Genomic DNA, 21,083 nt, shown 5'->3' with positions numbered 1-21,083 from the left:
AACTAGGACAGTAGACTGAAGAGTGCATTGTCTTGCAGAGCTGTAGAATCATACTTCCTGCATATTTACTGCTAACGCCATTTACATTTTATTCATCTCTTTGCACCCAAAAGATTACAGAACTGCTGACTCAAGCATCTTTTCAGAGACTAGCCTGTTGGCCAAACAAAATCCAACATGAGAAAATACTGAAACTTGGGTGTAAGATTCCATCACTAACTATGGATAACTGCATTCTATCAAATAAAACAAGTTTTCATTAACGCGAAATAAATAGGGCAAGATTCTCATAATGATTTTAGGGGAATTAACTACTTGAGAGCTGCTGAATTTCAACTACATATGTAACTCCTTAAGTCTTTTTTGAAATTTTCCTGGGCTGCTGAAAGCTTTTAGGAATAAGTATCATACATACTTGAAGAAGTAGTTGCCCCTTCTAAGTAGAGAAAGGGCACATATTATAAGAAACAAGCCTGGTATAAGGCTGAGGAAAAAAATTCTACTGCCCAAAATTTGACTACTACCAGAACAGGATTAAAAGTACAAGACAAGATGATATGTCCAACATATACTGTATCTTCTGTTGCATATCATTGCAACAGCCAAAACTTATCCCACTAGAAAATTAAATCAAGGTAACAAAAAGAAGACAGATGGAAAAAAAAAAAAAGTCACCTGTATGTGCAAAGAAGATGATTTATATCACATTTTAGGAAAAACTTTTCCACAGTAACATGAAAAGACCGTTAGACTAATCCAGTTTGGGAGGTAGAACAGATTATCTTGGGAGACTACAGAATCTCTTTTGCTGGAGGTTTTGAACAAATCAGAACATCTATTCTAAGAACGTCAGTGACACCCCGACAAATAAATTTCTCAAGTTCCCTCTAGGACCTACTTCTGTAACTTAATGGTGGGGGTGGGAATATTTCTCCTCCATTCTGTGCCTCTGGAGAAAAAAGCAACCAACTTCCAACTGTCAGGCTACAGACTTTTTATTACTATGAAAGTTACAATGAAATTATTATGAAAAATGTGATTTGAATAGCCATGACTTGATTTAAAAAAATACTTACAGCGTTTTTTCTCCAGCAGAGGGCAGTGTCTAACTAGCAACTACCCATCAAGCATCAAACCTGAAATTTTCTTTGTGAGACAGATAAATACATGTATGTAACATTAGCTTAGCTCTAACAGGATTTTATCTTCCTGAATTATACACCTTGTATACAAGAGCCAACTGCTGTGGAGTGATGCTTGTGAAGCTTCAGTTGCTACTAAATAGAGAAACACGGAAAAAAAGATAAATATCTCTGACTGAAACATCACTGACACCAATAATGATCTTTGAGTTGGATGACAAAGCTGTAATGACAAAAAGAGATGTGTAAAGTCAAAGTCAGCTGTATACTCCTTTTCTCCTCAACAAAACACATTCCATCTGATAATTCCACCTTCTGTGATGCTGTTGTCCTTGCTGCAGTTGCAAAAAGGAAAAAATATATATATAAAAAAAATAGAGCTACAGATTCAAAAAGAACCTCCTGATCATTTGGTGCCTTAGTGTCAGGCATTCCTCCAAGCTCAGATATGCAATGTATAATGCTGTCAGACAGTGCAGAAACCCAACAAACTTTCTGCTCACAAGTCAGAACTCGCATCTCAACAGGCAAGTCTCCACAGGAGAGTGATGCGCAGCAGCTCATGAACAGGTATACGCTGTAGTTGGCAACTTTTCCAGTGGGGTGGGGATTTCTCTAATATATTTCCATGTCTAAAAAAGGCTCTTTGCAATGAAATTTCAATGTCATCAGGAAGAATTCTTTCCCAAACTGTCACTACTTGTCATGCTGACACAGATTTTTTTTTTTTTTCCTAAACTTTCCCAAACATACATATACACACATACAAACTTTGCTTTCTATAGTATTCTTACCATATTATCTTCTTGGCACAGCCATTAGAATGATGAGAGTCAAACACCCACACATGTATTTGATTGGCATCCACAATATCATGAATTTGTGCAATTAACTATACAAACTGTGCATCAATAAGCCTCATCACCTGACCAAAGTTCCCTGAAGTTCAGTTAAACCCACAAAATATTGTCCTATCTTCTGAAGCTACAGATAACCACCAACACATTGGAAATGTCATCAAAATTTTATTTTTGGTTCTGCTCACAAAAGCTGCCATAAATGACAATGATCTCTATGACAGTTTGCTTTCTCACAAAATCAAGGAGGAGTAAAAATAGGGGGAAAATGAACACTATGGGGCAGAGACAAACAACAATCCTTCAGTAGAACTTCACAAGGGAATAATGCTTTTCTGCAGCTGTAACTTCCTTAGACCAGTGACAGTTTTTTCACGTCTGAATCTAAATATAAACTTCCCTCATGACCATGCTGAGCAGACAATCAGTCATAAATTTTGTAATTTTTCTGCTAATGGATTAAAATACAACTCCAAAACCTCAGGCCATAATAATACTCATCAACTCATTGCTGATAAATATTTCTGTAATTATTAGCACTATTTCCACAGGAAATGCTTGAATGTATTCAATGAAAGGAGAGAAATCTGTTTTTCTTTCTTTCCACCCTGACACAGCCTTAATGATTATAGCACAGACTTCTATAAAAAGATCCTAAAGTATTTACAGTGAATAGGAATGGGACAGAAAGCTATCTTTAGTTTACATTAATTTGATCAAAAAGCATTACAAGTTCTCTGACACACTCAAATCTGCCAGCACTTGACGCTTTCTCTCCTGCAGGAATCTGTTCTGTGGATGTGCAGACTCAGGGTGTGGGAAGAACCTGCTGAGACTACCAATGGATCTATTATTTGGCTCATAAAACTTGTAAAAATCTCACAGAATGTACAACGTGCCATTGTGTCCGTAAATCTCTTTCGTGAATTGGTTAGCAGCCTGACTCAAAGCAGTCTGGCCTGTTTTCACTTCTACCATAAAAGGGTTTTTTGAAAGAGCCATTTAACTGTGACCATGGTTTCAGCAACACTGTGAAAACAAAGGAAGGGTTGAAGCCATATGGACACTTCAGTAGTCAGACTCCAGCAAATCAGTACTTTTTTTTTTCCTTAGAACTTTTGCATAGTTAGGTCTCCTTATATACTGAACGAACTAATACATCAATGTTCAAGATGCAGGAAACTGCCATTTGTGAGCTGTAATTTAGATTCAAGTATTAGAAACCGTAGTGCATCTACAGAGAGCATTCTCTAAAAAACACACCTTCAAAGGATTAATTTTATAATGGTGCTTTCTGTCTTGCATCTTGAACAGAATAAAACAGGAGAAAAAACAATTTATTTTGCCTTTCCTCTGTCCAGAGTATTTCTAAATACAAGTAATTTTTTATATTACTTTTAGTCACCAGATTCTAACAAGGAAAGGTTTGTATAAAACGCAAATTGATACACTTAGCTTCTAAGCTTATCATCAGTCTCTCTGCTCTATACAGCAATGCCTGCCTGTAGTCGCTACTGCCACAATAAACACTATGATATTCTTTTCACTGTGAAACAGAGCACACTGAATCAAAAAAATAAGTGTTACTTTTCCTCAAACCTGAATGAATTCTCCACATTCCATTTACACTAGAGTCCAGTTCTGAAGAGATCTTGATCACTCCCCAGCAGGAACACATTCTGAACAAGTATTCATTATCTTTCTTATGGGACTCACAAGAAACTCAAGTAGCATGCCTGCATCGCTGCAGAAACAGTGCTAATTTGCAACTGTGAAGCGCAGTATCAGCTCTGTGTCCATTTTCCCTTTTTAAAATTACTCTTTAAATCTAGCTAGTTTAAAACTAGCTGCTTTTCTTGGAGTTGAAGGAGACTAGGTATGCCTGTGCAGCCTGACAAAGTGGATCAGTTACGACGATGGCACATGTTTGATCATACTGGATCTTTCAAAACAGCTGGCTGCAATTAACATGTCAGGGAGCGGCAAGAGTGGGGCTGCTCCATAAGGGAAGGTGATCTGGGAGCACAGGGTGGGCAACGCGCTTACCAACAAGGTGCAGTCCCACAGCACCAAGATGCAAGCAAGCTGAGCAGGGTGATGACACCAACAGGTCCTATCACAGTCCAGTGAGCCTCAGACAACACAGGCTAACAGGCCAGGTCCAAGGTCCATCCAGGGCTTCCCACACAGCACTTCAGGAACAGGGCTAGGGGCAGGCACACCTAAGACACAGCTCAGGCAGGGCCTGAAGCCCCCAGTCTGAGCTTAAATGGAGCCCTTGCTCAGTGGGCGTGGGTGGAGGTCCTAAGTGAGGCTGGTCAGGACACTTAAGGCCAATTAGTGCCCTCAGGGCCCTGACACAGTATACTTTGCTTGGGAGTGTAACTCTTGGGTAGAATCAGCAGCAACCAGACTACCCTAACACAACTTGAAAGTAGTACATAGCACAAATTTAAGATAATGCAATTTTTTACAAGGCAAATTAATCCAAAGTCTCCCTTCTCTTTACAGTCTGAACAGCAAGATCAGAGAAACAAGAATCAGTGTCAAGACTTTGTGTACAATTAGCTTGTTCTAGTGTGTTAGTTTTGACGTACGCGTGATACATCATACATGCTTAATACTCACATTTATATGTGTTTTCAGTCAACCAACGCTACTCTGCCTAGAGACAATACTAACTGTATTTTCCTATGCATCAGAAATACGATATCCTGAATCAGCAAAACAGGATTCCCAAAAGTGCTCTTGTTGTTTTCTCCCTCTTCTCTTAGTATCTCTTCTTCATTTAAAGGTATTTTTTTTTCCACCACTTAAGCAACATCTGTCAAAGCCTACCTAACTGGCACCAACCCTGCTAGCTCAAACTAAGTATGCACACATTATATATCAGACTTGTGCAAATGGCAATGGTGGTACAAGCATAGTGAGATCTATCTTTTCAGCTTTGCAACTTGCGCAGGTCAGTGTTCTCCAGTTTATACCCGACTTAACACTGCCATCATAATTTATTCAAGGAGATGGAAAATTTATAAACATTAATATAACAGTTACCATAAGGTAAGTTACAGAACACAATGAACACATACTTGCTGAAACTTAAGCCAACAAAGGGGGTTCCAAGATCCTGTTGTTATGAATTCAGCCAGATCTTTTACAGTCATAGTAAACTGATAACATATTATTGATAAGAGTCCTCCTTTATTTGGTATTAATGATCATTTTTTGCGTAAGAATACACTTCTGGAATCAGTTTTGTTAGTAACCTGGACTTTTACAGCCAAAAAATGTTTTTTGGGGCTATATTCATTAGAAAGCAATTTCTGTGTGTTTTTCAAAGGTGTAGTTTAAGATTTCTTGTCTAGAATTCCTGTTAGAATACCATTGAACTGGGGACAAACTCACAGTTCACTAAAGGTAGGGATATACAGAGGAAAAACTGAAAGAGGAAGGAGAAAAGAAAGGGATGGTAACCCTTGTATTCTCCCTCATAAGTCTCTCTTGCCCAGGCTTTCCTCCCCAATATCAAAGTTTTAATAGCTAAGCTTAGCACCACTGCTATTGACAAGAGTCCAAGACAAGCTTCTACTAGAAAAGTTGAAAAGATCAGAAACCACATTTATAATATAGAACTTGCTGCAACAAGACAAGACACACATATTGATGAATTGGCACATGAAACCTCTGCCTTCTACTTGGCCATATTATTAAAATTGTAACAACGTACTCCTTACAGCACAGTGCAAGATACACAGTAAATTAAATAGAGCAATTAACATGTCCACCACATTGTTGCCTTTGGCATCCCCTCTACTACAGTACTCTTCAGAAGGCTTTTGGCCTTCTCTGTCTCTGCTACTTTACCATCTCCCAAATTTAGGTTGGGATTGAGGCCAGGGACCTTGCAACACTGAGCTAACTGTTTAGAGCAGAATTTTAGCAGCAGTCCTCAGAGTCCTTTGGCAGCCCCCTCTCCCATGGACCTTCAAGTTCTGCTCTTTCCCTTCTCTTCTTCCAAATCCTAATTCCTACCTCCACCCCAACCCTAGGCAGAAAATCCAGCAGAGGACCCCTCCACACTTTCAGGCAAATTAATTCTCGGCACTTTGCTTTGGCAGTCTCCTCTCAATACTGCATTACATTCTCCTAGTTTACTACTTTGATCAACCTGAATCCTAACCTGGGCACCTCTCCATTTCCCTCAACTATGAACACCCACAGGTGGAATTCTAGCAGCAGAACCCAGTTGACTGGCTCTCCTCAGTCTCTTTTGTCACCCAAACTCTAACCTGAAGCAGGTGTCTGAGAAATTCAGGCTGCCCACATGAATAGCTACAGAAATTTCCTACATTCGAGGATAATCTGTGTTTATCAGACACCTTTCAGAAGATTATGGTCTTCTAAAAGACAGGGAACAAAGCCCAACAATTAAAGCAGCCCATTGTTGAGAGACATGATGTAGAAGCCAGATTCTTTCAAGGTTCTGAGAAACAATATTCACTTAAATGAAACATGTTGAAAAGTACTAATTCACTGGAAATTACGGCATTGCAAGAGACTCCCAGTACAGAATCACATCCCTAAGGCTTCTTCCAAAGTTTCTATACTGCCAATCCAAGACTAATTTTTGAATAAAACTTATGAATGCTCCAGAGTATTTTTTATTTACTCTAACAAAAGACACTTTTTTTTTTCCCCAGCACTCTGACATTATACAAAAGGAAAACAGAACTTACAGTTTTGTCAGGATTCCAGTTACTTTTTGAACGAGAAGGGATTTTTTTAACTGTAATGTTAGTAAGTATATTGCTAAAACCATAAACCTAAATCTGACATTTTTATGATCTTTTCAGATGTGTCCCTTTACTTCCCCAGAAATCCATAAGCAAGAAATACGGATTCTTTTCATCTGTTAACAAAGGCAAGATCATAGGTAGTCACTGTGTAACTGAAAAGAGGCCCCAACATAAAAATGCAACCTACCCCCAAAGCACAATGCCCACAAGTACTTCACTGAAGCATGCAGAAAATAGTCTGACATATATAATTAGTTTTTCTGTAGCAAAAGATAGACAGAAACACTATTTAACTATAAATGACTGGAAATGCCCTGGCAGTGCTGGTTATACACCGAATAAAATATTTTGAGGGTAAGAAATGGTACCTTACCTTAACATATTCCAAAGTAGGATCCAGAATATTCTGATCTCTGTAAGAAAATGAGGCAAGGAGGGAGGAAGAAAGGACACAAAAAAACAAACAAACAAAAAAAACCAAATGGTGAGTCCAAATATAATCTCATACTGAAGAGATGCATTCATATGAGCAATAGGCTACTAGGTCATGTTAAAATCCTCACTAAAAACTGTGTGTTATAGCTAGGTGGTCTATGCTACCTAAATTTTAACAAATACATAAATCACTGATTTCTTCTAGAAGGTCACGTAGTAGAGCCACTAGTAATTAATTTGGGAAATAAAGTTAAAGCAAAAATAATCTTGACATTTCAACAGATGGCTGAAGATACTTATATACCACCTAAAACACCTGAAGTAAGTTTAAGAGAGAGCGCTCTCCCATTGGCTTCGAAATTTATTTCTTTGCTTGTATGTTTTCCCATTTAAGCTACTGCTACTGATAGCATTGAGAGGGCATTGCTAACACAAGAAAATAGAAAGTAAACCATTCACTTTTTATATAAACAAAGCAAATAATTCAGAGATTTGCGATAGTAGAATGTTTTATTTTACATTTGGAAAAATAAATATGGTTCTTGCACTCTTTTAAAAAGTTCTCAAAATTATCATAATTTCAACATTACAATCATTTGAAAGCCAGATAATCAAGTCATTGCCCTATTTAAAAAAAAAAAACACAAAACTCTTTGCAGGTTTTCTATACATACAGATGACAAAGGGCACAGAAGCCTACGTGAAGAGCCCTGTGATCAATTACAACTCTTTCCATAAATAGAAATAAAATAAACATGTATTTTCAAAGGGTTTTGTATATTTGTTTTTGTTTGAGAACTAGCAGGTTAACAGACTTTGCAGTACATGATTGGTTGCTTTCTACAGAACCTGGGATGACATACATGGTAATGCCTTAAATACAAACACATAACAGGCACAATGAAAATATTGCAAACTTACAGAGAGATCAGGAGCTTGTTATAGCAATCAAGTTTGTCACATGGACAACATATGCCCCATAAATTTAGAAACAGTCTCCTGTTTGGTGGAAGTTGTTACAATGATGTAACACTGGAAACTTAATAAGCAGCTTCAGATATGTAGAAATTGGGTTACACTGGAATCAACCAACCCAGAATACAGTCTTCAAATTCCCTATGTTGTTTTGAATGTAATTGTTTATCACCTGAAACTAAGTTATTATTTTATACTCAAGTTTTTAGTCTGGTTCCCTAACAGCTTTTAATCCAGAATACCTATACAGAGGCAACACAGAGCCCTCCCACTTCTTAGCCCTGCCCATGAATGATGGTGCTCAGCTGTTCAGGCTGTATCATGGGTTACTGTTTCACATTATCCCAATATTTATCAAGGGCCAAGTTCTATTCCTAGCTTAGTTTAAAAAAAAAACAACAACAACAATGCTGCCAAATTCAATGGAAATAGAATTTGGACCATATGAAACTTTTTCCTAGCCAATAAACAAAGAAGGGGCAGCGCAGTAACTGTATGCACATAAAATATGTACAAGCATACCAGAGAAAAAAGGGGTGAAGCACAGAGCAAAAAGAAAAAGGAAGTTTCTAAACAGAAAAAAGTTTTCCTTCTCAACACTTTGCAATTTGTCTGGGAAAAAATAAAATACCATTCTTAATCAGTTCAGCAAAGTCACTAAGCGTAGCTGAACTCTGCACATTACAATGATCTGCGCGAAGTTGTGCCAGTACCAAATGCTTCTGAAAAACTTTGCAGTTTAGTTCTTCACTTGCCTGTGGAATCTTTCAGGACAAAGGGTCTACCAGCACTGCATATGCAACACACTCCAAAAGAACGAACCTGAACAATAAGGCTAACAACTAGTCTACTTGCTTACTTCAGCAGTGAGCACGTTTTGTTATGGTCTGCGTTTACAAACTCCACTCCTGCAGGCTAGTCTTGCTACGAATGAATACCACTGTTCCCACTGTCAGGTACAAGACAAAAGATCTTTAGGACAGATCAAGCCAAAGCAAAATGAAAGAGGCAGAAAAACTTTAAGACAAAACAGTCTATTTACTGCTATATAAAGCAGGAAAACCAGAAGAGAGAGGGGGGGGGGGGGAAAAGTGACCTACATTTCCTTCAGCATCCACATGGCAAAAGTGCTTTGAAAATTTTGGCTTTAGGAAATGGACAGCGTAACAAGTGTCTTCACGAGTACTATAATATTTAATCTGGTAGGCTGTTCCACAACAAAATGTGGGAAAGCCTGCAATTCACCACAAGCACAGGTTATACATAACAATGTTTATGTTGTAGCCCTATTCACCTCAGATACCTTTCTCCTACTAGATATACTCCTCTCTCTCCCCACCTTACCTTGTTGTCGAAGTCTTCATCTTTGTGCAAATTTTTTGAAGTTATTTTCAAGGAATGGTAACTTTCATTGATGTGCAGTAACTAATAGTAAAGATTAACTACTGCATTTTCCTGTCATTCGATTCCACCATAATACTGCCACATTATATGCAGAAAAACAGATTAAGTGGTTAGCCCAAGTAACTAGGATCTAACCAAATAACTAGATCACGAAACTAACTCCTGAATCTCAGCTTTCTGTTAGCAATGACAATGTGCTCCTTTATGCCATATGCTCCCAGTGAAGGAAATCTACGTCAGGACCCTAAGAAAAATATAAAGCACTTCTTTTCCTTTCCATTTTCCTTTTCAAGGAATCTTAAAAATGGTGAACCCACATTCTCACTTCTTGTATTAGATGATCTGCAGAAAAAAATTAATACTTTCAGATAACTACCAGATAAAATGAAAGGTAATTGCAGGCTTTGCCATCTCTCAAATCAATTCAACTGAAAGTTTGTTTCAATAACACCAAGTTCTTAATCTTTAATCAGGTTTTATTACGTTTCAAGTAATGCTAATATTTGTCTTCATAATAAGCTTGACTTTACAGCTGTATTCATTTGCATCTGTTTACCTACAATGTGTATGTATTAAAGTCTGCACAAACGTCAACCATTACTGTGTAAACTGTGGGTTCACAGATTGGGTTTTATTACACATTTTGGCTTCCTAATAATCAGATAAGCCCTACTTCCATTCAGATAAAAAGCTTATTTAATGCAGAAAGATGTGACCTGGAATAGAGAAGTTTTCAGAACACCTTAAGGTAAGGTGTTGGGTAAGGGCTGCAGTGGGACACACAGTATTGACTTCATGCTCTTTTCATACTCATTCTGTCACTGAAAGGAATTTAAGAAAGGGATGCAAACACACTCCCACAACCATTTTGGGTATTCACGCTGCTGCCAGAATCTATCACCTCATTTCATGACAAAACAAAATCCCCTTCCAGCATTTTTTTGCTCATAAGGGGAAAAAAAAAAAAAAAAAAAAAGTGCCTGACTTGATACATGTAATTAAGCCATTCTCCTGAGTAGTGTAAGTCCTCTGTTGACCCTCCTCCACATGCACAAGCTCTGTGTAGAAACTGTAGTAGCATAAACACTCCTCCAGTAATGATTCATCACTAAAAGAAAGCGGTTAGTCATCACAGTCTTAACCTTCATCATTCTGAGGCTGTCCTAGCCAGAAACACATTCTTTCCAGAGCATCCTTACTGACATCTGACAACACCTTTCTCTCTCCTGGCTGATCTTGCAGACATACAACCCTTTAATCTCTCCCTACTAGTCTTTTGAAACTATCTCAATTTCTTTTCAGTCCAGCTACAACATTTTTATTAGAATTATAGGGATTTTCTGCACATATGGGTTTCTTACTGATACTGCCAAGAAAATACACAGAGCTTGAAAGTCAGGCATGGAGCTCCAGCAACCCTATGAAAAGATGAAGAAGACAAGACAACAGAAAACGTGGAGCTGCTCCTTTGCTTCCCTCTTCTTCCCCCAAAACAAAATCTGTTGCAACAATGAAGAGCTTTGTGTCATACTGGTTGGAAGTGACTGTCTATGAGCAAGTACTGATACCTTTGAACACTGTGAGAACCAATGTAACTTCTCAGAAAACAGGGATTATTGTTATGTGTAGACTCCTTCAAGATACAGCTAAAGCTGACTGAGATGAGAAAAGGGAATGGAATTCAGATGTTATGGGATGTTATTCTTCCACTTCCCAACACCTCTAAATGACAGCCAAATGTGTGGGAAGAATTAAAAAAAAAAAAAAAAAAAAAAGAAAAGCCTTTTGAAGTTGTCAACATCAGCAGTCATGAACTAAACGGAAGAAAAAAATCCTATAAACAACTTGAATCGTACTTCTGGTATGACAAACTAAATCCTGCCAACTTCAAATCCTGCATTGGGTTGAAGACAATGAGCAACCAAACATGAAAATCTGGTAAAGAAAACATTGAAGTTTGAGTAACCAGTCACTCTTTTATAAATATTTCATAAAATTGTTATGTACTTACAATGAATGCTACAACTGAAAAGCCAAATCCTGGAGTTCAACCCCAACACAAATTATTCAGTTCAGTGGGTGCAGAATAGCCAGAATCTCAATAACACAGAAACAGTCAGTCTTTTTTTTCCAGACCCTGAGGTTTGTTCAATAGCTCTCTATAGCACTGCTTCAATAAAGAACCTTTAAGCAGATATCCTGTAATCTTTAGCTGTTGATTCTATGAAAACCTCCACCTTTCTACTAAAAATTGTACATTATCGCCTCTCATCATTGCTGCTGTAGAGAATCTTGCAACTTACAGACTTTGACAGACTAAGCCGTATTAAGCATCTGCTTTCTCCAGGCCTTTGGCATCCTCACAGACATATCAGCCACAATTATAAATTATCTGTGATAACTTTAAGAAAATTTAAGCGTAGACACAACAGCATTATCAGAGATGCCCAAATCCTCACCATCATTCAACTATCATAGTGATGGAAACTGCTGAATGGCCCTGAAGCAGCTTTGTGCTACTCCACACTTTTATAAATGTGGGAAGAACATTAGGACACATTGTCAGTACTTGATGTATGAAAGTACGTTTGTTTGTTTATTTTAAAGTATCTCTTTTCTACTACATTGAAAGATTGATCCCAAGAAGAACAATTTTCTCAATAGTGCCAACGCCAAATCAGAGTAAAGACAATAGAGGCTCAAAGGGAGCCTGAGAAACTGAAAATGTACCAAGCTGTTGGATGGCTGCTTACAGAGATGGAACTGCTATAAAGAGACCAGATGGGATCAAATGCCTTCTTCAATTTGTGTCTTTGAAATCTCTCCATCTGTGTAGATTTAAGAAATACACTACTACTTAAGTATGAAGATGCAAGTTGGAGCATGCTAGACATACTGTGTTTAAGTATATGTACTGCAGACTGATGTTATTTGTACTGTAAACTAGAGTAGAAGATCCAGTGATTTTATCCTCCAGCAGCTTCTGCTTCACACTCACTCCTACTACATTCCTAAGGCCATTCCACCCTTCTGTCTACAGCTGCACAACACCATGGACATGACTCATTCAAATACCAGTGGAAACAAGTGCAAACTGCTATGACTAACTGCATAATGACCTGCAGTTCACACAAGAACAGTAGGGACTCTTCAGTAATTAGAACTCAAGAAAAGATACAATGTACTTTTCTCTGAATTAAATGAAATCTCAACACCTTCATATTTGTTCAGAATGCCCCTGCAGAGATAATGTTACAGCTATTTACTTTTACCACTTCAATCTCTTGCATCCTCCCAACTTGCTCCATTTTACCTATCGCAGCAGAAAAATCTACCCCATTTGTTCTACTGTTTCCAAATCAATTTCTACTTCTGCAACACGTACAGTACTGGTCTCTACAACCTGTTCAAGAGCTGAGACTAGGCACCCCCATTCTTTTTCCTTTATTTTCCTTAACATTTAGGAGTTCCAGAGCCAAAACTCTGTTCTTCAAAGACCTTCTTAAATCTTCTATTCCCAAGACTGTTACAATGTTGTGAGAGTAGGGGTTGGGCAGCAAGACTATTGCTTACCCAAAGCAGCCACTGTTTCTACAATCTTCTTTATATGTGTGCTGTTGTCTGTTGACTTATACCTTCAGCTGGCAACACTTTACAGTCAGTGCTTTAGTTGCTGTATTCAGAAGCCAGCTCCGCAAATTTTTAAGTGTTCAATAATAATTTAACCTTGCAAAATGAATATGCATATTCCTAAAAGAGTGACAAATGCTCAGCAGAATCACAGACTCCAATTCATCTGAAATTCATGTAAATCTAGGTACAGTTCATTCACAAAGCATGGTTGTCACCTGGCTGATATGTCTTTCAGGAATGTGTATTTGCACTGAAGCATAGGAAAGTTAATCCTTTGCTTTAGTACTGAATAAGATGATGTTGGGAGGAAGAATTGTCCTCCCTGTGTATTCCCTTACCCCAATTTAAGAAGCTCATTGCATCAAATGCCTCTCTACATTGGATATTGCAAGTGAGCATTAGGAATACATTCCCCTATGTGACATTTAACTACACTGGGGATATTCTACTCAATTTCACTGATTTCCTGCTAACTAACAGAAATTTATAATCCTGTACTACAACTGATCACTCATCTCCCCTCCCCAGCCTCCCATCATCAAAATAGATCGTATTTTGAGAAGTTTGCCCTGGTGAGTTGCAAGAAGCTCAGAAAACAATTCCGAGAACGTGCAACCTTAGCACATAAAAGTGGCAAAAAGTGGGCACAGAAGTACTGTTCCTTTATTGGAGCTAGTTAGCAAACGTTAGGGATACTTAATTTTAATTTCATGTCTCTGTATGTTTCTGTGCTAAGCGAACTGGTTTCTGCAGTAGTAGCTGAACTTCTTGAAACACCAAAGTGTCAAATTATCTTATTACTAGAACAGACATGAAAAATCCACTGTCTCTACACCTTTTTTTCAGCTACAGAACAGAAAGACTGAAAATACCTTTAGGAACAAATTGTCAAGTGTAACAAAGCAGTTCTAAAGTATTAAGATAGATAGCAAGGGTATGGAAGAAGAAGAGTTGTGCAGAACTGACTGTAGCTTCTATAATACTTTCAGAGGCCAGCAGGTATCTCTCAACCTATCATAAAAATACATACTTTCTACCTGTCTTTATTAAGGGACTGAAAAGAAAACAGTCACTTTCACATTTATCTGCAGGATTGTTAGTTGTTAGCCATAGGTACCAACATACTATTGTTATGCCCTGCAGTAGTCATGGAAAGTAGATCTTTATTTAAGGCATAAAAGGGGCAGAAAGGAAAATAAATGGTCACATGCGGACAGGAGGCAAGCTGAGGAAGCAATATAGTACTTAGTACAAGTGAATAGGGTGTTCCAGAATCTTTACCAAAGAGACCAGGAAACAGCAGAGCCAGGAGAGAAACTTTGGGTGATGGAAGGAGTAATTCAAGAAACCTTCCAATACATACGGTGTCCTCTGCCCAAAGAAGAAATGGCCTGAAGAGATAGAAGTTTTCAGAAAGTTTTTGAAAAATAACATACACTCCTTTTGGTTGGGGCTTTGAGAAATCTGGGCTCTAGTTTACCTGGCAAGTTATTCATTAACAATAAGGTCCTGATCCCACAATTAATTTCAAACAATGATACAACTGTGCCCATCCCACATGGCACTTCAGTTCCTCTGCTCAGAAGCTGAAGGACCAGGGTTTAATTAATCTCCAATGCTGGAGAGACGGTCTCTCTTTTTGAGACATTTTGTCCCGTTCCCCTGATTCCCCCCCCCCAAGATCCCACATAGGCAGGTTTTTTATATTTCTCACCCATAGCCAGGTTTCCCAAATCTCCATGAAAAGCAAGAAGTGAAGCTTTGGTTCTGCAGGTCTATGTCAAGCAAGCAAAGACAGCAGATGTGAGCATCAAATGGGACCAAAGGGGTGAAGCATTGAGTAGAACTTTGTAACAGAAGAATCTGACCCCAACAACAGACAGAGGGGCTGGAAAGGAAAGGCAGACAAGCCAAAACAGAAATGACCCCCAAAAGTTAAAGGAAAAGAGGATTTGGTACTGAATGTAAGCAGAGAACATCAGCTATTCTCTGCTTATGCAACAGAGCATTCCTTCTACCACAAACATCTACCAGCTTCTATCTGCTCCCCCTCTGAGACAGCAGAGGTCAGATTTGCAGGTGCATATGTCAACAGGACACATCAAGAGAAAGAATGGGAAATTCTGGGACAAAAAGCATGAAGCTTTGGCAACATCTAAGGAATCCTTCCTTTTGAAACACCATTTATGTGTGCATGGAAAAAGTCAACGAGATATTCAGTAGCCCTCAATTCACACCATACTTGCCTTAGTCCTATTAAAAAAACACAACCACAAACTCACAAACAGTCTGGTTCAGGGTTTTTTGGAAAACAAAACTCATACTAAGAGGAAGTTTCAGGCATTATACCAAACCCATAACTATTTTTACTTAAAAAATTCTGTGGTTTTATAAAAATTTCCCTCCCCCCCTTACCCTAAAATTTAAAGGGAACCAAAGGTATTGTTCTTCTTCCTGTTAATCTTGCAAATATTTTCATACCTGAAGAATTACAGTGCATTCTATAAACCCAAACAGTAGTATTTACTCTTCTCCACACAGGAAACATGTAAAATACTTATTTTACTTGATATATTCAAATCTTAAAGTAAAAATAAAATTTTATCAAGTTAATTTTCAAAGTGCACCTAACCACGTGCTCTAAGTGCACACACAGTATTCATATAAAAAAGTAACACATATTCAAACTAAAATTATCCAACAAAAAGTATTTTCAAAATCACTAGTTAGAACAAAACAAATGCTGTCTAAATACCCAACCCACCCCTTTCTCAGAACCCAAAGAAAACCAGAATTTGCAGGACCTGGGGAAAGAAAACAGGCTGCAAATTCTGACAACAAAGAAGCAAATCCTCGAACAGTGTGCTCCTCACCAAGTACTGCCTTGCCAGTTCTTTTCCCTCATAAATCAACTGTCAATTCAAGGACTTCAGCAGCACTCATCTATTGTGGTAATACCACTAAAAGGAAAGGAAAAGTTTCGGAATCCAGATATTGATGTCTTTGTACCTCAAGACTAACACCTTGCTAACTTCCAAATGTACTGCCCTCCAAGGACAAGGTCCTGCAGAGGACAGTGAGCCTGCTTAACTTTATGCTGATGAAGTTACCCTATTAATGTCAGTCGTACTGGTAAAGTTTAAAATTGAACAGATTTTTATTTTTTTCCTGGACAGTTATATCAGATGAGACAAGTATGCAAGTCTCACCCAGCTAAACATGCAGAGCCTTGAAGATCAGAAATTTTGAAGAGTATAGAACATCCTAAGTGACCAGATAGATTAATCTACTCTAAACACTCTCCTGCAGCAATAGAAAGTCCAATGCTAGATGATAGCACTTTATCTGAAATAATGGAGAAGAAAGCTGACGTAGAAAAACAGGAGGAAAAAAAAAAAAAGTCTGCTGACCAGTACTCAAACTAACAGTCTGAAAGTCTAGCTAAATATACAGTTGGACACACCTATCATACTTTCAGAACTACAGAAACTAAGTGTATTCTTAGCATCTGTATGTAGATACTTAGGGCTAGTCTATAAAATACATTTTAGTTTACAGGTTATTTGCCACATTTTGATCTCTTGCAACGGGGTTTAGTGAGCACTGGAAGACATTAGAGCTACTGGTTTGCCCATTTCCTCAGTGAAAGAATCAAGCTAACCACAAGCTGCCCCCCACACTCCCCTCCACCAGATTCAATTTTTCCTCTGTAGCATGCCTGAAACTTGTTTAAAAAAACGTTGGATATGAGCAGTTCATGTTTGATACTTTGGTAGAGTAAAAAGAAACTGTTATGCCTTATCTACTTCCAAAAAGGAATAGTTTGTAGCCACATCAATAAAAACAGAAGTAGTGTTGTAGCTACACATTCAGGACTTTCAGCATAGCCAGGAACTTACAGGGCTTGAAAACACAAAATCAACATAGGAAAAAAGGAGAAAATGTTAAAATTATAGCTCTGTAGTTACAACTCTATGCTTCTAAATATATAGACAGTTAAAAGTAAAGCTTTAAAAACAGGGGGGGATCTAATTCTGACCAGCTGGTAGGTCAGAACCTCTCAGAACAGTAATAAAACAAAGCATTCAGGGCACTATATGTAATTTAGAGAACTGCACCAAGTATTTTGATTCAAAAAAAAAATTGGAATACAGCTCTACTGTTTATTTCTTAAATGTCAGTATAAACAAAGAATGGAAATTTGAACAAAAAATTGTCTTTGCAAGTGTGAACAGATGAAATGGCTACTGGAAAGGCAGCTAGTAAACAGGAATTAAACCAGCATATATTCATAAACATCCTGTATAACGGGAAACAGCCAGTATAAATTAATGTAAACTTTGTTTGAAGGCTTTAATTAGCTTGGAAACTTAAGAGTGATCTTTTCTGGCAGATGGTGCGCTTCAACACTTCCTAGGGGAAGGCTCAGCAGAGGGAAGGTAGCGATTTAATGCAAATGTGTGACCACACAGTTTCTCCTAAAATATCCAAAGCTCTACTCTTCAAAGAAGAGTCCCATACTACCCATACAGGGCAAGGACAAAATTAACTCATCTTTCTTTCCATCAAATGCTAAATTTCTCATACACATACTTTTATCAGTCAAGTATCTTTTCTAAAAAAGTCTGAGCTGGACACTCGTGAAACACTAAAGGCTTTACATAGGGATGTTACTCTACAAACTGCATGAAAAATTAATAACCTTATTCATAAGAAATTGTGTCTAGCTTTGATTTTACTACTGTGCTAGATTACCCATCCTGAAATTTGTATTAAATTCCTTCAAAGCACCATGAAGAGAAAACAAAACAAAACAAAACAAACTAATACAACAAAACCCAAACCAAACCAAAAAAACAACAATGCCAACTTTGTGCAAATTTGGATCCTATTTCTGGCCTATTGACAGTTTACAGTTTCACACCAGAGCTGTTATTAAACTGAATTTCAATTAATTTTGTTGCAAAGCCTGTTTGTTTCAACAGGAATACAGGCTGGGGTTTTTTTCCCTATTAATTTGCAGGCAATAGAAGAATTACCAGTATTGAGAAAGGAGTATCTTTTTTTTCCTTCACCATGCTTTAAACTGATTGTGAAGCTCACATCTTTATTAGCCTGATTCTCTAAGAACAGAATGTTGAAACAATCATACCACTTGCATTATTTCTCACCCCACAAAACAACTTTGGAACTAATGACCTGTTTGATAGTGGGGTATCAAAAATATATTTCTTTCTCACAGTTTCAAAAAAAAAAGTGGCTAGAGGCAGCAGAGGGAATGACTTCCTCCATGACAACTTGCTAAGAGGAAGACTGTGGCACAAGGGTCAAGATTTATTAGTCAGAGAATCCACATAAGAAGAAATGCTATGAATATCCTAACCATGGAAAAAGTCTTTGATGTTTATTCTATACTAAGTACTGAAGAATACATGCAGCAGCACGCATGACTATGAAATGGATTTTTGTGTGTCTTGTAAAAGTACACATTTCAACTCAAAACCCCAACTGGAAGAAAAACCTACAGAATATGTCTTATGCTCCTCTTTCTTCTTTCCCTGGTATGCGGATTGGCTTACCAATAATGAACAGTATATATGCATCTCTATTGAAATTCAAACAAAACATAAGCCTTGTATGAGAATCATGCCTTTTGGAATCAGATTGTTAGATATTTGGGGGGGGGGGGGGGGGGGGGGGGGGGGGGGAGTTTAGGAACACAGAATACTATAGCTGTCAGCTGCCAGAAAATTCAAATTCCTTGCATCTCTACAATGTGGAAACATTTAAGTATGTTCATATCAGAGCCAGTACCAGACCCACAGAGACAACTACTACCTTAACCCAAGACTACATGGGTACTGTTGACATCCAGCTGAAATGGCGTAGAACGTTGAAACTGGTCTTTGACATCTGCCTTCATCACTACATTCAAACTTGCTGTGATAATGCTAGTCCTGTATTGCTTTTAGGTCTTGTTTATCTGAGGGATATTTGGCTGCATTAATGAAAAAGCATGAAAATGCCACAAGTTTGTTAAACTGCAATGTCAGTCAGGGAGAACCATAATCATCCAAGTGCACAGGTAGTTCCAAGTGACAGCATTTCTTCCATTAATCCAATCTAAATTCAAGTTTGTGCTTTTAACAACATGAAGCTATGACTCATCATCTCTCTGATTTTTGCCCAAATGTAGGTACGACAAATCTTCCTAATAAGGACTGCAGACTTGTGACATGCTTGGTCACAGAAAAATTGCAGTGAGTTTGACATTTCCAATATTCATTTATTTGAAATGAAATATGCCTTGTAAGATCTATAAAGAGTCTAAAATTATGCAAATAATTGAGCTAGCATTTCCTGTGAAAACCAGGAAAGTATTGGGGGTGGGGGGAAGAACGACTTACCCTTCCCGAAACACTAGAATAGAGAAACAAGAACTACTCTGCTTCCCTGGAACAGATACTAGTCAAGATAGCTGTGCAAGACCATGAGTATGAGCATTGTGAAATGAAACATTTGATACAGCAAATACAGCCAGTACTCTTTGCCTCAGGAAGAGCAGCAAGAAAGATGTCTGGCCTGACCCCCTTCTTCATCCACACAAGTGTGAAACTAATAATTAAAAAGAGCTTGCAAATTCTGGGTTTCCTGATGGCAGCCACAACACACAGGCCAAAAAAAGACTACAGGTTCTAGCAACAGATATACATTTGAACAATTTTTCTTTTAAACAAAGGTATCATAATATAAGGCGAAGATAATTAAATGAAGATAACCCATGGACCAGGTGTCAAAGGGAAATTCCAACTGTGCTTTATTTAGGTTTAATTGTCAATATCAGATAATAAAGAAAATTATACACAAGCAGCTTTACAGTTTTACAGACTAAAATAAGAATTCTCTCTTGAACGTTCTTCACTTAAGAAGAACCTAAGAAGAGAATTCTTATTTTAGCCAATAAAATTACCTTTCAAGAACTTTCAAGAGCTCAGCTGCTTCTAACTTTGACCATTTAATTATTTCCAAGAGACTAAAAATCACATATAGGCTTTCTCAAGAAAGAAAACTTTTTTTCCCCCTTGAACTAACTAGCACAGGTGTACCTTGACACTGTCTCTCATGGCATACTCCTTGAGAAGCTGGCGTCTCGTGGCCCGGATAAGTGCACTATTCACTGGGTGAAAAACTGGCTGGATGGCCGAGCCCAGAGGGTAGTGGTGAATGGGGTGAAATCCAGTTGGCGGCAGGTCACAAGTGGTGTTCCCCAGGGCTCGGTGTTGGGCCCTGTTCTGTTTAATATCTTTATCGATGATTTGGATGAGGGCATTGAGTGCACCCTCAGCAAGTTTGCAGACGACACCAAGTTGGGAGGCAGGGTCGATCTGCTTGAGGGTAGGGAGGCTCTACAAAGAGATCTGGACAGGCTGGATCGATGGGCTGAGGCCAATCGTATGAAGTTTAACAAGGCCAAGTGCCGGGTCCTGCACTTGGGTCACGGCAACCCCATGCAGTGCTACAGGCTTGGGGAAGAGTGGCTGGAAAGCTGCCCGGCAGAGAAAGACCTGGGGGTGCTGGTTGACAGCTGGCTGAATATGAGCCAGCAGTGTGCCCAGGTGGCCAAGAAGGCCAATCGCATCCTAGCCTGTATCAGGAACAGTGTGGCCAGCAGGAACAGGGAGGTGGTTGTTCCCCTGTACTCGGCACTGGTGAGGCCGCACCTCGAGTACTGTGTTCAGTTTTGGGCCCCTCACTACAGGAAAGACATTGAGCTGCTAGAGCGTGTCCAGAGGAGAGCAACCAAGTTGGTGAGGGGCCTGGAGCACAAGTCTTATGAGGAG

General features: G+C 38.5%; 1 protein-coding gene across 8 annotated transcripts in view; it reads right to left on the bottom strand.

Moving 5' to 3' along the window:
• Nucleotides 1–21,083, bottom strand: part of BCAR3 (BCAR3 adaptor protein, NSP family member) — a 114,791-nt gene that overhangs the window by 31,210 nt on the left and 62,498 nt on the right. For 7 of the 8 annotated variants that reach the window (XM_052801529.1, XM_052801530.1, XM_052801531.1 and 4 more), the window contains one exon: nucleotides 7,169–7,208. The exons of the other annotated variant lie outside the window; for it this stretch is intronic. In XM_052801529.1, coding sequence (XP_052657489.1) covers nucleotides 7,169–7,208 — 40 coding nt within the window. The remainder of the gene's footprint in view (nucleotides 1–7,168; nucleotides 7,209–21,083) is intronic. 8 annotated transcript variants of the gene reach the window in all.

Source organism: Harpia harpyja, chromosome 11 (genome assembly GCF_026419915.1).
Source record: "Harpia harpyja isolate bHarHar1 chromosome 11, bHarHar1 primary haplotype, whole genome shotgun sequence".
Taxonomy (NCBI): Eukaryota; Metazoa; Chordata; class Aves; order Accipitriformes; family Accipitridae; genus Harpia; species Harpia harpyja.
This window is presented reverse-complemented; position numbering and strand designations above follow the sequence as displayed.